The sequence below is a fragment of the Vulpes vulpes genome, chromosome 1 (assembly GCF_048418805.1).
Source record: "Vulpes vulpes isolate BD-2025 chromosome 1, VulVul3, whole genome shotgun sequence".
Taxonomy (NCBI): domain Eukaryota; kingdom Metazoa; phylum Chordata; class Mammalia; order Carnivora; family Canidae; genus Vulpes; species Vulpes vulpes.
Genome location: NC_132780.1, coordinates 77,627,816 through 77,646,356, shown reverse-complemented (window position 1 = coordinate 77,646,356; position 18,541 = coordinate 77,627,816). Strand labels below are relative to the sequence as shown.

The 18,541-nt window shown below is 36.5% G+C and overlaps 1 protein-coding gene and 1 non-coding gene across 7 annotated transcripts in view; both read right to left on the bottom strand.

The window, feature by feature from the left end:
* The window catches only part of IPCEF1 (interaction protein for cytohesin exchange factors 1), a 167,482-nt gene that overhangs the window by 10,131 nt on the left and 138,810 nt on the right, over nt 1–18,541 (bottom strand). For all 6 annotated transcript variants that reach the window (XM_072767490.1, XM_072767501.1, XM_072767508.1 and 3 more), the window contains one exon: nt 1,161–1,354. In XM_072767490.1, coding sequence (XP_072623591.1) covers nt 1,161–1,354 — 194 coding nt within the window. The remainder of the gene's footprint in view (nt 1–1,160; nt 1,355–18,541) is intronic.
* On the bottom strand, nt 13,514–13,616 carry LOC112919541 (U6 spliceosomal RNA). The gene has a single exon (XR_003234922.1). It is a non-coding gene; the product is annotated as a U6 spliceosomal RNA (small nuclear RNA).

Sequence of the window (18,541 nt, the reverse complement as noted above, 5' to 3'; positions counted from 1 at the left end):
AAAAAAAAAAAAAAGAAAAGTGTATTCACTCACATCAGTTATTGTAGCTAAAATAGTAAATCTCAACATGTTATGTATGGCATATTACATTGAATGATCAAATATATTTATCAACTTCATGCATACCATAAAATATAACATATTTGGCTTTGAAAGGAGTTTACTAATGTCTTTCATCATTAAATGTTGGCAAATTTCTCTGCATTTGGGTTTTCTTTGTATAATTAAAATATTCCTCTGTCTTTTCTTTTCAGCCTCATTTTTTGCAGCCTTTTGGGGTGCCTAGCTATTCTACTAACAGGGATATCTAACTAAGACTCATTCAGCCATTTCTTTGTAGCCTTGTTCTTTGATTGCTGGTATTTCTTCCTGGAAAGACACTCAAATTCTTGATGCAAAAGGACATGTACAAGCCAAAATTAAATTGCAGAATCTATCAAGGCTTTTCAGAATCTATAAATCTTCTGCTAATGTGGAACTATTTTGCAAAGTTTCTCAGCCTCCTCCTGTTTATGCTATAATCTACATGTGAAAGCAATATGCTTTTGTTATGAAGAACCACTTTCGCTCAGGAAGCCCTGAAAATAGCCTCAGTATGTTGTGTACCATGTGTCCCCCATTCCCATTGTGAAAACATCTGCTGGCTCATAACAATCTAGTATACATTTCCCATTCCCCATCTCTCATGGCGTTTTCTCACTCCAGAGCCTTGGGCTGACAATCACGAAGTATTGGATCTATCTGAAATCTAGAGATTTTCTTCTGGATGTAGTTGGAGAAGGATGGTACTCTTTAATGAGTCAAGTGAAATTCCAATATCTTATTTCATATCACTGCTTACTCTCACAAGAATATCTCACTCTCACTATCTTAAGCCCTCATTAACATTTGTTGTGCAAGGTAAGGGATTTGAACTTTTATACCAAAGTGAATGTAAAGGTCAAAGCCCTATTTTAGGAAAGTGCACTGAGTGCTATTGTGTGAATGTTCTAGTGCTTCAAGGATGCCAAAGGTCATTTGACCCTACAGACGATTATACTTGTTCTCACTGCCCTCCTCTCCACCCATAGAAACACACTAGTGAGCATGAATCTCTCTGCAGAACCAGCCACGCCATGCCCCACATCCACAGAATTCATCCACAATCTGAAATTTTTTACCTTCAATGTGCTATTCAAGGTTCGGATTTTGTGAAGTTTCTCATTTATGGATGGATTCTTACACCGCTTAACAAAGGACTTTCTCAACTCCTTTTTGGTCGAAGGTCGACGGTCCCCAAGAGGAGAAAGACTAGCTTGTTCTAACGATTTGTAGAGTTTCTCCATTTCATCATCCTCAGACAATTTTGTTTCTTCTATTAAAATAAAAAAAAAGCAATAACAATTAACCCAGTTAAAATCAAGTTGAGAACATTAGATGCTGTGGTCCTAACACAAGGCCTAACACAGCTGCTCTGCTGACACCTTGATCTCACACTTCTAACTTCCAGGACTGTGAGACAATAAATTTTTGTTGTTCAAGCCACTCGTTTATGGTACTTTGATAGGACAGGGCCGTATTCCCTTTGAAGGTGCTAGGGAAGGATCTCTTTCAGACCTTCCTCCTAGATTTTGGTAGGTCTTTGGCTTGTGGCAGGAGAACTCCAATATCATGGGGTGTTTTCCCTGTGTATATGTCTCTGTGTCTAAATATCCCTCTTTTATGAGGATGCCAGTTGTATTGGATTGGGGGCTCACCCTCCCAACCTCTCTTAAATAATTACATCTGCAATAACCTAATTTCTAATAAGGTCACATTCTAAGGTATTTCTAAATTAGGATTTCAACATGAGAATTTTGGAAGGACAAAATTGAACTCATAATAGCCCACCATGTAACTCCCTTCCTCCAAATTCATGTCCTTCTCACATGTAAAATGCATTCACCCCATTCCATCATCTCCAAGAGTCTTAACCCATTCCAACATCAATTCAAAGTCCAAAATCTAATCCAAACATCATCTAAATGTGGTATTGGTGAGACTCAGGGAATGATTCATACTATGGCAAAATTCCTCTCCATCTGTGAACCTGCAAAATAAGTTATCTGCTTCCAAAACACAATGGTGGAACAAGTAAGCCCTTGCAAACTAATACATACTCTAAAGCTTGAGAACCATTGCCCTTGGTGAGTTTTAGTTTGGTTTTTTTTTGTTTGTTTGTTTGTTTGTTTTGTTTTGTTTTGGGGGTATTTTTCCTCCTGAAGAGTTTTAATGTTCTTCCTAGAACTGCCCTTTGAGAGAACAAATCCCCTTGTGATCTGTGGCTTTTAGCAGATAATGATCATTACACATACCCCTCACCCCCTTTCTTAACTACAACTTGCTAGCCTCAGCCCAAATGCATCCAGTGAAGTGACTCCACACAGGATCCAGGGGGGACCCACATGAACTGGGCTAAGCTAATGGCAGTTCCCTCATGCTGCCCATAGTCATTGATTCAGGGATGAGCATGTGCTTCAGGTCAGGCCAACTGGGGCTAGGAAGACTCAGTTCTGAGACTTTGGTTGGGGTATAAGGGATCAATTTCTCTCTTTTTTTCTAAACATGTGATGATGTGAGCTAGAAGCCTGCAGGGATCACCCTAAGAATCCTAAGAATGTAATCAATATATAGGATACAGCTATAACATGGATCTTGGTGATTTTTTTGGAGCCCTTGCAACTAATGGGAGCCTTTGTTAAGCTACTCTCAGGGCAGTCTTCAGTCATGTACAAATGAGGACCCCAAGTGATACAGATTACCCAAAGAAAAATCTTCATCTTTTGATATTGCTTTAATATCCCACTAAGAACTTTGGTCCTTTATTCCTTTATTCTCTGAAAATAATTTTAAGAAACATACACAATGAGATTTCTTTTTTCATCATGTCCTTTTTAGTGTCTCTGTATTTCACATCTTATCATGAGAATAAGCTTGATAGAAGGCCATCTAAAAAGTATGACATTAGGAAGACTACAAAAAGGGGCCTCTCCAAAGCGGAGAGAAAAGCATATGATATTAATGTAAGAACTTGAAAATCAAGCAAACTTGACTTACTTTACAGTTTACTCTTGTGAAATTAGAAATATTTAAGCAGTGTTTTTCTCTCATCTACTGCCAGAAAACTACCATGGGTGTTCTCAATATTTTTTCAGAAAACAGAGGGCAAAGATGTTGATCTAACTTTGTGACCAACTTAAAGTATTGGTCAGTAAACCCCTTTTCTCTCTACCAAAGCAGACTCCAAAAGGGGGGAGATCTTCAAAACTGAGTTTGAACACAATTAGACTTTTTGACTCAGACTGTGAACAGACATAAAGAGTGAGTTTTTCTCAAATAAGCACATGAAAAGATGATCACATCATTAGTCATTAGATAAATACAAATCAAAACCACAATGAAATACTATTTTGCACCCATCAGGATGGCTAAAATTACAAAGACCGACAATAAGTGTAGACAGGATATGGAGAAACTGGAACCCTTATACATTGCTGGTAAGAATGTAAAATGGAGCCACCACTTTAAGGAAAAGTTTGGCAATTCCTCAAAAGCCAAACACAAAGTTATGATATGACCCAGCAATTACATTCCCAGGTATATACTCCAGAGAATTAAAAACATATGTTAGCACAAACTTGTACCTGAGTATACATAGCAGTACAATTCATAGTAGACGAATGGTGGGAATAGCTCAAATGTTCATCAACTGATGGATGGCTAACAAAATATGGTATATGCATAGAGTGAAATATTATTCAGTAATTAAAAGCAATGAAGTACTGATACATACAACATGGATGAAACTTGAAAGCATTCTGCTAAGTAAAAGTCAGTCACAAAAAACACAGACTGCATGAGCCTATTTACATGAAGTATCAGGACAGGAAATCCACAAAGACAGACAGTAGATTTAGTGGTTGCCTGGGGCTAGGGAAGGGGTAAGCAGGAATAGGGGATGATAGTTAAAGGCGTACGGGTTTTTTTGTATATGTTGTGTTGAAGATGTTCTCAAATTAAATTGTAGAGATAGTTGTACAACTCTGTAAATATCTTTAAAAACATTGAACCATTTTTATATGTGGATTTTATGGCATGTGGAATACTTCTCAATAAAACAACAAGAAAGTAGGTTTTTATGAGATTGTTGTGATAACTGATGATACTTGCACAGTAAAAATACTAAGGATGGTAACAGTGTTGGGTTAGGCTGGAAATGTTAGAAAGCCTTAAGAAAATTAAATGAAAAGACATCTGACTCTCAGAGGGGACATTAGGATTGAGGACCCTGGGACATTTCAGACACACAGGGACACAATAATTTTTGTATGTCCTTTCCTTTTACAGCAAGGCAGGTGAGATTCTATTTTGAATATAGCCTTAATACAGAACTTTCAATGCTACCATATTTTTTAAGTAAACTTCAGAAAGTGAACCAAATAAGTATGTAATGAAGAAAATAATAAAATGATTTCTTTAAATTTCTGTGTTCATGAAGCAGCTCAGTAGTGCTATTAAAGATTGTGATAAAAATAAATAAATAAATAAATAAAAATAAAGATTGTGATAGAAAATAAAATTACCTTTGACAATACATTGGCTTGTAATTATGTCACAGTAAAATGATCATAAGACTACATATCAAATTCAAAAGATATTAAATTAGTAAAGATAAAAATAATTTTAGAATCTTGGAATAATGTGGCATAAAGTACATTTCCTAAATGAAAAGTAAACAGGGCTGGATTTTAGGTAGATTTATTATTATTTAAAATATTTATATGGATATATTTTATCTTTATGTTAAAAAATATCAGAAATTATCTTTCTCCCCCATACACATTCCTTCCCCTGACCTAAATTTGAGAGCATTAATCATGAGAATACAGGTGTGTGTGTGTGTGTGTGTGTGTGTGTGGTATTTGTGTGTGTGCAGTGTGTGTTGTGTGTGGTGTCTGTGTGTATGTAGTATGTATGGTATGCATATGTGTAGTGTGGGGTGTGTGTGTATAGTATGGGGTATGTGTGTATAGTGTCTGTGTGCATGTGTATGTTGCATGTACAACTTTATCTTCTAGTCTCTCAAGAAACAGTGAAACTTTAAAATTAACACATAGGTAAAGTGGATCTTTGGGGATTACTGAAATTAATACAGAATTCACCTAAAATAGGACCAAATAATATTCAAAAAAATTCTCTATTTGAATTCATTTAGAAACTGGTGATAAAAGGAAGGGGCAAGTATGCTCAGATAAGGTTAGAGTTGTTGGGAGAAACAGGGGAAAACCTGAAAGGTAAATGTTCTTGCTGTATTCCTGCCTCTAGCCATCCACCTTTCCTGGGGGAACCTGAAACTGAAAGACTATACATACGTCTGACCTCTAATAACTGGATTCCAGAATTGCCCACAAACATAAGGATGATAAAATAATAAATGGTGATGTTAGGAGTCCAGAACAAATCCCTATTGGCTTTTTTGTGTCATAATCTGAGAGATGTGCAATATATCACTAAATACTCAGGGGACATACCTGTGATCCAGCCATGTCCATGACCCAACCAGGAGCTCGGTATTGTTTTTACTGCTCCTAAGGGCTGGTCCTTAGGTCTTCACAGGGCCATAAAATGAGCATTCAATAATAATGGGAGCAGATGATAAACAGAATTCATAGGACAACAAAAGACCCAAAGGGTATAAGCACACAACAAAATACAACTTACACCTGACCCCAGAGCACAGGTTAGAGTCTTCCCAATCCCCCCAGAGAGGTTAGAGTCTTCCCAATCCCCCCAGAGAGGGCAGTGCTGGTATGTTAACCCCATGCCTTTATGAAGCTTCTGAATAAAGTAGTGTTGTAAAATCTCCCTGTCGTATTTTTATGTAAATATTGTTCTACATTATAATTTCATACTAGGAAGCACTAGATCATTTATCATATTTTACCAGATTGTAGAAGGAGCAAGGAAAAAGACTGCCAGCAAAGACCACTGGTCTGTCTCATGTTAGGAAGAGAAGCCAAGTCCATCATTCCCACCTCCCTTGTCTTCTACAGCGAAATAAATGATCTGTCTGACAGTCAAGGGTTTCCAGTGCAACTGCTAGCCTTCCTCTCAAGAGTGTATCTGCCTTCTTGCATAAAATAACAGGACGTTAACTCCCTCCACCACATAAGGCACTTTCCAGACTATCTCATCTAGCTCCCAAGGCTTTGCCAAAACTATTTTTATTTTGTGGAGGAGAAAAAAAAAAAAGGAGATTCTTGAAAAACAGTAAGTGGTCTTTCCAACATGTAAATCAGTGATGGAATTAAGAACAGCTCAATTCCACACTGTGCAGGCCCATGTGTTTCTAGACCAGTCTTCTCAAACTTTAAAAGGCGAACAATCACCCATGGCTCTTGTTAAAATACAGACTCTGACTCAGCCAGTCTGGGAAGGCCCTGAGCTTCTCAATTATTAACAGGCTCTCAGGTGATGCCAGAACTGCTGGCCTGTGGACCATGCTTTGTGTAGTAAGGCCAGACTGTCACAGATTTGTCATGTAACACCAGCTTCAACCCACGAGAAGAGAAAGGGACTGGAGTTAACTTAAAAGTAGGGACTCATCTAGGGAGCTGCACCTACTTTCTCTGTGACTCTTATTAGGCTAGCTCAGAATGTCTCAGGGGTCCAAATTGCAAACTTTCTCTAAATTTTGGTCACTGGGGCAGCCCCCGTGGCTCAGCGGTTTAGTGTGGCCTGCAGCCCAGGGTGTGATCCTGGAGACCCGGGATCGAGTCCACATCAGGCTCCCTGCATGGAGCCTGCCTCTCCCTCTGCCTGTGTCTCTGCCTCTCTCTCTCTCTCTCTCTCTCTCTCTCTGAATAAATAAATAAATCTTTAAGAAAGTAAATAAATACATTTCGGTCACTGTAATATAGATTTAGACTTAAGAAAGAAATGGGATTTTTTTTTTAAATAGGATCTTTCTTGGTGACTTTAGCAAATGAGGCAAAACAACATTTTAACTAATGATTAGAGAAGTTCACTTCTTTCCAAGATTATGCCAGATGAGTGTGCTGTTCCCTTGCCATCCTCCCACATAACCTACACTATTGTCTGCCTCTGACAGGACAGACATGCTCCCGTAGGCCCAGAATTTGGCTGTCGAGAACACTATATGCAGATTATCTCTTTAAATGCAGCATTTTCAACTTTGCCTCCCCCACTATCTTATTTTTGGTGTTTCCTTGTGCTTTCTAGAATGTGGTTTTTATTTTCTACTTAGAACAGAAGTGCCAAAGGAAATTCATATACCATATTTCATATCAGAATTTGAAAGGAAGCCTGTTTTGAAATTGAAAAAGTCTACATGATGACCCAAGGTAGAGAAGGTTAGCTCCTGAACATGAAATACTTGGAAAGGTTCATGTAGGAAGCAGTATTCCCTGCTTTAGGTGCAATATTCAAAGTGAGAAAGCAAGACCGTGGAAGGCACTTATCACAAAAAGATAACTACATAGTCATTTCAATGTTATGTGTAGCCATTAAGACTTTGCAAATGTTATTTAATAGAATACCTGATGCCAAGAGATTCAAAAACTTTCTCTAATTAGTGATTTGACAACTCTCCAAGATAGCAAAAGACTTAGAATCATACTATCAGATAATTTCGAATTATGTAACTAAGATAAATCTGGATAATTCATTTTAAAAGTAAGGATACTACTGACCAAGAACATTACCATAGGAGAATTTTGAGAGAGAGAGAGAGAGAGAGAGAGAGACTGCTTGCTCTTGCTATTGATGGAGAACAGCCAGCCATTATGTATTGAGTTTTTAGTATGTAGAAGGTCTCATATTAACCACTATAGACCTTATTATCTTTGTAACAACCCTATGAAAAAAAAGTGTTATTAGCCCTCATTACAAGGGAGAGACTGTTGAAACACATAAAAACTTCGACCAAAGCCACAACAAGACAGACATAAGTGATGACTCAAAACCTTCAGCCTTATTCTATACTATAAATATATTTGATGAACTGTCTTTTGAATAAAGCCCAATGAAGAAAGATTTTACATCAGGCAACATACAGTTAGTGAGATGATAGCCACTCGGACCACACACCAAAGCTTGGATTCTTGCTCCCACCATTCTGTCTTCCAAGGGAAAAATCCCCACCCAGAACCTCCGTTTCTGGGGTGGCCAGGTTTTACACTAAGAAACTCTATTCTCACAGGCCAATAGGGTACCAGACCAGGAAATTAATAAGCTGGCCAGAAACCTAGGAGAGAGGCTGGATGATCGGATTCTCTGTTGGGGCATTTGAACTGAGCACCTGGGGATAATCTGGTTCCAATCAGGAGCAGAAGCTGAGACATGGTCACAGCAGGCTAGGCTCCCATAAAATAAAGATAGAAGAGCTTAGAAATGGAGAATAGAACATTGGAAAAATACTATTTGAGAGAGGATTAAAACAAACAAAAAAAGATGGCAGGCAAAATAAATTCTATGATAGAGAAATCAGATTGAGAAAGAGTATCTAAATAGAAAGCCAGTACTTTCACTTGTACTCTTTAAGTCTGAAAGATGAGTAGTTTCATTTTGATTTCCCTCACTTTTTTAATTTTAGCTTTACATTCTCTACCAGAGTCATATACTTTTCTTTTCCCGGGTATTTGATGTTCCTATTAAGTAAGGTGACTCAATACTCTTCTACCATATTATTGCTTTTATTGATAAGAACAAACCTAGTCAAAAAAAAAAAAAGAACAAACCTGGTCTATTGGGCAATCTTTAATGTTGTTCTTTATTATTATTATTACATCTTATGGCAGTGATTTTTAGAAGCAATCTTAGGCTGAGTCTGTGGTCCAAGTATCTGATAAGCAGCTCTACATTCTTAAAACAGATATTCTAGGGAACCCTGGGTGGCGCAGCAGTTTAGTGCCTGCCTTTGGCCCAGGGTGCCATCCTGGAGACCCGGGATCGAATCTCATGTCGGGCTCCCGGTGCATGGAGCCTGCTTCTCCCTCTGCCTGTGTCTCTGCCTCTTTCTCTCTCTCCTGTGTGACTATCATAAATAAATAAAAATTTAAAAAAAAAACACCAGATATTCTATTTGTTTTAAAAATGTATTTGTCCAATCATATAAGCACCCACAATTAGGTGAAATATTTAATGTAGACATAAAATTTCTACATTTGCTCACATTCTAAGAAAACAAAAAACATTGGCATGCATACAAAAAAAAGGCATTTCTCTGGGATTTTTTTTCTTTTCAAAATCCTTGCAAGGATTTTTTCTTTTCAAAATATTGCAAGAGGTTGAATGGGAACTAAAAAGGAGAAAATAGCTAGAAAATTGCCTAAATTCAAGGATCCAAAGCCAATGGGGCTCTAGTTAAATATGTTGACTTTGGGTCCTAAACTATTGAGTCCATCTACCACGTGGGTCCATTTTGGAGACAAATGAGCACAAAATATAAAAATGGAAGATGCAAAAGGAGAGAAGGTATGGGGGACAGTGAGGCAAGACAAAGGAAGAAGTTAACCTATTTTAATTTCACTAAGCAGAAAATAAAGGTTTGGAGCAGATAAATGCTCTTACCTTTTTAAGATGGCACTCCCTTTTCCTTATCTTGATGATTATAGTCTAGTGTGATCTATAATTATTTGTATAACATCCTTCTTTTTACCTTATGGGAAAGCCACAGTGTACATATTTAGAGTTATGTATTTAATTATGGCATTAAATCTCTACTAGCAAACCTTTTCCCAGGAAATGATACCAATCCTAAAGAGTTGCAATTATATTTAGTAATACAAGAGATTGAATGTGCTGGAAAACTTATAACTTATCCTGATTCCTCTCTTTCTCTTAGACATTTGATCCATTCATTTACTCAATTCATCCATCAAATACTCTGAATGTTCACTGTGTGCGAAGGCAGTGTATTTTAGAGACTAGGGATAGACTAAATAGGCAAGAATATTTTATGATTTTTATACTCTTACATTTAATTGTATGATACAACCCAAATGCATATTCTTCTACCCCTGGCCCATTTCATTGCTATCAACTTAGTCCAGGCTACCATCATTGCACTGTTGACTTATCTCAACAACTACATATCTGGTCTACTACAGCTTCCAATACCCATTTTCCAAATAGTGAAGTAATCTTTTTAAAGCTTAAGGAGGGGATCTGAGTGGGACAAATTAGAGAGGGAGACAGATCATGGAAGACTCCTAACTCTGGGAAACAAATAAAGGGTTGCAGAAGGGGAGGTAGATGGGGGGATGGGGTAACTAGGTGATGGGCACAAAGGAGGGCAATTGATGGGATAAGCCCTGGGTGTTATACTATAAGTTGTCAAATTGAATATAATTTTTTTAAAATGTAAAACAAAACAAAACCTTAAGGCACACCATAACACACCCCAGCTTCAAAAATCATCCCATTGCATTTAGAACAAAATCCAAACACCTTATGGGTTCCACTATTAGCCACATAGCCCAGCTGCTACCCACTTCTCCAATCCCTTTCCTGAGCTTCCCCTGCCCACTTTGTTCCAGCCACACTGGATTTATTTCTGTTTTTTGTATAACTACAAAACTTATACTAGTCCTAGAGCCGTTGCATTTTATTTTCTCTCTGTCTGGGGCACTTTGCCAGCTATTGTTCACTTGTGTAGGCTCCTTTGTGCCATTTGACTCTCAGATCACCTTCTCAGGGAGGTCCTCCCCAAATAGTCAACTAAATCAAGGTCCTTCCTCCAACACCCTATTATTATATACTCCTACTTTATTTTCTGTATAGAACTTATTCACTACCAGAAATCATCTTGTTCTTGCATTTACCTAATTGTCTCCCTACCCTACCATAACATATATATACACCAGATTGTGAATTCTATGTAAGAGAGCTTTTGCCTCTGTTGTTAATCACTAACATATCTCCAAATGTCAATTGTGCCAGGAAGACAGTAGATTCTCAGTAAATATTCGTTAAACATTCATTATTTGGTCAAAAATGTTTTTATAAGTTTATTTTTTATTGGTGTTCAATTTGCCAACATATAGAATAACACCCAGTGCTCATCCCCTCAAGTGCCCCCCTCAGTGCCCGTCACCCAGTCACCCCCACCCCCCGCCCACCTCCCCTTCCACTACCCCTAGTTTGTTTCCTAGAGTTGAGTCTCTTGTATTCTGTCTCCCTTTCTGATATTTCCCACTCATTTTTTTCTCCTTTCCCCTTTATTCCCTTTCACTACTTTTTATATTCCCCAAATGAATGAGACCATATAATGTTTGTCCTTCTCCAACTGACTTATTTCACTCGGCATAATACCCTCCAGTTCTATCCACGTCGAAGCAAATGGTGGGTATTTGTCGTTTCTAATGGCTGAGTAATATTCCATTGTATACATCTTGTTCTTATCCCCTTCACCTATCCCATCAAATAAGCACAATGAGCTAATTTTGGAATTGGATTATTAAGAACTCAATAAGTATATTATACTTATTAAATTCTGAGTATCTAGATGAGCCATAAGTAAAAAATATATATATTTTTTAGCTAGTTAAGAAAAAAAGAGGACACAAATTAGAAATGATAAAGGGGGACATTACTAGAGATTAATTGGACACCAAAATGATAACAAAAAAATATTATGAACAACTCTATGCCCACAAATTTGATAACCTAGCTGAAATGGAACAGTCCCTTGAAAGACACATATATCATAACTAACATGAGAAGAAATAGATTATATGAATAGGCCTATCTCTATTTTGAAAATTGAAACATTGATAACCTTCCAAAACAGAAAGCGCTAGACCCCAATGGATTCATTGGTGAAATCTACCAAACATTTAAGGAAGAAATTATACCAATTCTCTACAATTTCTTTCAGAAAACAAAAGCAGAGAAAGTACTTCCTGACTTATTCTATGAGGCCAGAATTATTCTAATACCAAAACCAAATACATTACAAAAGTTGAAAACCATAGACCAACATGTCTCATGAACACAGACATAAAAGTCTTCAACAAAATATTAGCAAATTGAATCCAACAATGTATAAAAAGAATTATATACCACAATTAATGGGATTTATTTCAGGTTTGTGAGGCTAATTCAATATCCAAAAATTAATTAATGTAATCCAGCACATCAACAGACTAAAGAGGAAGAAAAAAAACACATGATCCTATCAATGGGAATACAGGAAAAAAAAATCTTGAAAAATCTACAGCCCATTTATTTTTTTAAAAATTCAGAAAATAGTAATAGAAGAGAATATTCTCAACTTGATACAAAAGATCTACAAAAACCTACAGCCAACTTCATAAATGGTGAGCAACTTCAAGCTTTCCCACTAAAATCAGTAACAAGGCAAGGATGTCCCTTCTCACCACTCCTTTTCAACACTATACTAAAAATCCTAGCTAATGCAACAAGAAAAGGAAATAAAAGCTATACAGATTGGGAAGGAAGAAATAAATATTTGTTTGCAAATTACATTATATGACATTATGAAAAGGCAAAACTACAAAGATACTAAAAAGGTCAGTGATGGCCAATGGGGGAAACAGAAGGGAGGGCTGAATAAGTGGGTTACAGAGGATTTTTATGGCAGTGAAAATACTTTATAGGATACCATAATGATGGATACATGTCATTAGGCATTTGTTCAAAAACCATAGAGTACACAACCAAGAGGGAACCCTAATGTAGACTATGAATTTTGACTGATAATGATGTGTCAATGTAGGTTCATCAGTTATAACAACATCCTACTCTGGTAGAATAAATGCTACAAGTGGAGAAGACTATGCATGTTTAGGGGACAGATGGGAAATCTCTGAACCTTCTGCTCAATTTTGCTCTGAACCTAAAATTGCTTCAAGAAAGATAGAAGTCTACTAAAAAAAATATTTTTCAACTTTATGCTTACTATAGTTGTGTAGTTTGAGGAAGATAGGACCTTATTTGCTTTAGCTTTAATTAGGAAAGAATAACATTGCAAGGAGAGAAATTAGAAAGTAACAATAAAAGGATAGTGCAAGAATAGATGTCAAAGGCTTAAGATCTTATCCTAATGAGAAGGGTCTCCCTGGAAAATTAACCTTTGAACTGTCCTTTCTAGCTGCAAATTCAGACATGTGTTGATATCTTTACAGTTCCTGGCTCTTGATGAACAGAGAGACATGTATTCATGTATCCAGAATAGTCAAAAAGAGCCAGGAATATAATTATAGAGACAAGACAATGAATCTGATACTGCACAGGTTTCTTCCTGGAGCAAATAGTGTAAATTGCAGGTCTCTGTTCTTGAGAAGACTTGTTGATCAGGGGAATAAAGTCATAGTTCTCTAAATTATGTCATTGACCTTTTGTTATTGACCTTTTATGAATCCCACTCAGATAGTCAAAAACATATTAATTTTGAAAATTTTTTAAAATATTTTCTGTGTGTGTTTAAGCTTTTATTTTAATTCCAGTTAGCAAAAATATGGAATGCTTCACGAATTTGTGTGTCATCACTGTGCAGGGACTATGCTAATCTTCTCTGTGTCATTTCGATCTGTATGTGCTGCTGAAGTAAGCGCTCATTTTGAAATTTAAAAGCACTCTTCTAAAACTATGCTTATTTACAGAAGAAATCAAAAGCTGAATTACTCTTAAAACTTACTGTTTGCAAATGGCCAATAATGAAAGTACTACATTATACAAACTACAAGTTCTAGTCAGAGGTACACAGAACCTGCATGTATTTACTAGGAAAAAGATAGGAAAGTAAATCAACTAGGCAATTAACTTAAGGAGCTAGCAAAGATCAAACAAAATAAATCTAAATAAAATAAAAGAAATAATTCATAAAGATAAAGCAGAATCTTATTAAGTGGATAATAAAAATAATATGCAATCAATAATAGCAGACTGTATTTTAGAGTACAAAAGCAAATAAACTTCAGGCAAATTCAATTCTGATCACACAAGTAAGAAAAAAATGAAACATAAATATTAGAAAGGAAACGCTAAAATGGTCATTACATAAAGCTAAGATAACTTATCTAGAAACACTTAAAACAACTTCCAACTATAAGGTAGGGTGACTACTATAAGACAAACATGAAAAAAAAAGCCTATTATTTTCACATCCACAATAATAGTGATAAAATATAATAGAATTAAACGATTTCATTCACAAATGCAAGAAAAATTGTAAAAGGTCTAAGAACAAACTTAATAATATACATGCTACACTTGTAAGAAGAAAATCTACTTAAAATAATACTTAGTACTTAAAATTGTAAAATGACCTGAGTGGAAAAATATACCATGTTCATAGATAAAGTGACTCAGTGGTTTAAAGATAGCAGTTCTCACCAAACAAATCTAAACAAATTCAAGAAAATTTTAATCAAAATCCAAATGTGATTTTTTTAAATTAAACTTGAAAATCAAAATCCAAATGTGATTTTTTTTAATTAAACTTGAAAATCAAATCTGAAAATTTACTTAGAAGATAGAGCCAAAGAGAGAAATGTTTTCCTGAATAATGAAGCATGCTATAAATGAAGAATCTAACTACCATACTGACAAAGTAGTGTCAAGGAGAGAAATGTTCTACTGAATAAAAAAGTGTGCTATAAAGGTAGAATCTAACTATTATACTGAAAAAGTAGAAGATAAAACATCAGTGAAAGACTATAGAGATTGCAGAAATAAGCCTATATGTATGAATTTTGATACTACAAGGTGATGATACAAGTCATTGGAGAAAGAATATGTTTAATGCCATCAGGCAATGAATATTCACTTAAAATTAAGTTAGATGCTTATAATCATAAATAAAATGAACTAGTTATATTGCCCAAATTTGCAAGTAAGCTAATCTGCATTATTTCATGACATCCTCTAGGGTCTGTTAGACACTTGGCACAGAGCAGACAAAGCAGGTAGATCATCTATGCTTGAGAACAATGCCATTGAAGTCAACAATTATAGATTCAAGATTTTCCCAATAGTAAATATTTACTCCTATTTTGAGATTCCTTCTCAAATTATAGTTCAAAAAGTAGAATCACTGGGAAATTTTCTAGGGACTAAATTAAGTAATAGAGATACAAAGACCAAGATCAGTCCTTACCTTGATAGGCATGCTATGGAAGCCCTCCAGTCTCTCCTTTGCATCCTATGTCCACTGCCACCCCAGCTACTACAAAAGTTTCCTAACTCTTCTGATTTTCTGTGTCCCATTATATGCTTCTACTCACATTCTAGAGCTGACGTAATTTTTCTAAAGCATAGAATCTCAGAGATTTGTCCAGCCTGACTGTTGCTGGATTTTCATGACTTTAAAACAAATTGTGATTAATAATAATAATAATAATATACCATAAATTATGTGACTACCTTGATTAGAAACAGTCATCTATTATCTACTGCAATAAACTAATGACTAGCCCAGTATTCAACATCATCCCCCAAATTTCTTTTTCATCCCTCTTTGCTGTGACTCCCCTCTCTATGCACAGGTCCTCCCCCTTAGATCACAAACTACTTAAATATGATCTTCCATATTTTGAGTTCCTACTTTCCTTTACATCCCTCAAGTACCTTCTATCTCCCTGTGGCACTTACTTTACTCTGCTTTCTTTTTGTTAAATGAGTCTCATTCCTCCCACTCTCCCCATTAATATGTTAAAATTTTCTAGTCCAGAAGTTGTATTTTGTTCATCTGTGTCTTCCTGTTAGGGCAGAGTACATGAGTACATGTTAGGTACTCAAAAAAATAAGGCTAAATTGAATGGACTTCAGTATTCAACTTTTTTTTTAATCTTCTTTCTCCCTAAAGAAACATGCTGCTTAATTCCTACAGCAGCATCTAAATTAGCTAGCTAAAATAATACAGCATCCATCCTTTTGCAATCAGATTATGGACAACTTTTGGTAATATTTGCTAACCCTTAAAATCTGGCTCACATTCTTAAGGTGTCATGCATATTCCAGTAGGCTCATTTCTTCATTAACAATTCTTTTTATTCAACTTGATTCCCAGATTAATTCTGACTAGACTTGTACTTGATCATTTATCTACATCAAGTATAAGTCTTATTAGCATCCAGGACATTCATGATGTAAGTATCAGTAAAATCGTCTCCACATTGTCAGCATGATGTAAATAGAGACATGCATGTGAGTCATTATGACATAGACATAAGTAATGTCCTAAAGGACATTACTAAAGGAGGCTAATAAAGGACATAAAGGACGTGTCCTAAAGGAGGCTAAATAACCTCTCACGGAAATTTAGTTGATACTAACCCTATCAGCTCTTTTCCCACTATGCTTTGAGGAAAGACTCAGTGAAGAGTCTGGATAGCTCTGGAACTCCCAATGTGGAAAGGCAATGGGATGCAATTAACACCCTGCATTTTTTTATTAGCTCACACCACAGGGAAGAAACAAAAGGCTATTTCAATTCAGTATAAAATTCTAGCCACCACAATTTTAATTGCATAACTGCAAAACATTTCTTTCATTGTCGAAATAAAAAAGAAGGCTGTAATGCATGCTGCCTGCTTGTTCCAAGACTCGGTTATTAACCTTTAAGAATATTTTCTAGGAGAAAAGCCTCTTTCTCCAGCAAATGCATCTTGAGACTGAGACTTAACCTAAAATCCTTACTCCTGTCTTGGACCACGTTGACACTTCATTCCCTGTCATAAAAGCATCCTGAACAGTATTTCAGACACAGGAATGTCAAGCCTTTTCTTTTTTAATTAGCAGCTAAAAAATAATTTTTAGCAGTCACAGAAATGAAAAGCTAGCTTATTCTCTAACACACAACACATACATGTAAAAAAATGCATAATACGCAGATTGATTACTCAACAGCAAATCATCACAAACACAAGAAAAGACCTGGTTGCTGTTTCCATAGCAATGACTTTATGTGGTTTAACTCTTCTGGGAATTTAACCAAATCCCCAGCAGCAGGAGAAAATCATCAGCAAAATTTTGTAACATATGGCAACTGCCGACACATAACCAAGGGAAAAATACTTTTATTTTCTCTTCCTTTCTACTAAGAGGAACACCTTCATGTCAAGTTGTTTGAAGAAGCATAGAGATTTTGCTGGCCACGCTGCACTTAACTCAAATTTTAAAATACTAGGTTTCTTCTTCCTTAGATTAAAAGAGATGTTTGGTACCTAGCCAGCTCTGCAATTCATGCATCCCCAGAATGACGTTCGGACATGGACAGAGAGCTACATACATCTTTCCATGACTTGCAGCTTATTCATCCTCAAGAAAAAAAAAATCAGTCTGCAGGGTCATCTCTCAGGAAAGAATGCAAATGGAATTTTACTGTTTTGCTTTTAAAGCCATCCTCATCCTGGGGTAGTATGTCTGTGTGTGTGTGCACATGCACTTTTTAGTTCTACTTATGGCCCAATGACTAAAGAATTTTTCACAGGAAAATAATAGATGTGGTACTTTTTATTTGTGATTTTCTTTAGTTCAAGCAGCTCCATATCTGGAAGGCTCTTCCAAGTATCAAGTTAAAGAACATGCAGTTCAAGTTACCTTAGTGCTTTCTTAGGTATATCTTTATAAGAACCAAGATTGTGGGGCGCCTGGGTGGCTCGGTCGGTTAAGCATCTGACCTTTGGTTTTGGCTAGGGTCATAATCTCAGGGTCAAGAGATTGAGCCCCACATCAGGCTCAGTGCTCAGAGCAGAGTCCTCCCTCTCCCTCCCTCTCTGCCCCTCCCCCAGCTCCTGCACTCACACAAGCTATTATGTGCTCTCTGTCTCTCGTTATAAAAATAAATAAATAAAATCTTTTTTTTAAAGAATAAAGATTGTGATCGATATGTAATATGCAGTTGATACCCAGTGAAAATGGTTGTCTCAGAATGAGGAAACACCTCCAATGACAAGGGATGCATTACTTTCCAAGAAACCCATTCAATTTTGAACCGTTTTCAACATTAAAAAGAAATTTCTTATGCTGAATCTAAAACTATCTCCTTTTTGCTTGTGCTTCTAGCCTCACCATCTGCATTAGTTTTGTACTTCTAAGGAGAAGGAGATTATACCCAAAATTCCTTCTATGTGACAACACTTCTCAAACCTGAGGCCAGCTTATTCCCTGTTTTCCAGCTGTCAGAGTCCACTGGTGACCTGCTGGATTCCTCACTGGTGCTGTTTCCACCCTCCTCCCTACCCTATCTCTTTACCTCTAGACATAAGTTATTCTGCCAATGACTTTTTTCACTCTACTTTTTTTTTAGTGATTTTTAAAAGATTTTATTTATTTATTTGTTTGTTTATTTATTTATTTATTTGAGAGAGAGAGAGAGAGTACACAGCCAGGGAAGACGCAGAGGGAGAGAGAAGCAAGCAGGCTCCCTGATGAGCAGGGAGCCTGACATGGGGCTCAATCCCTGGACCCCAGGATCATGACCTGAGCTGAAGGCAGACACTTAACTGACTGAGCCACCTAGGTGCCTTTCCACTTT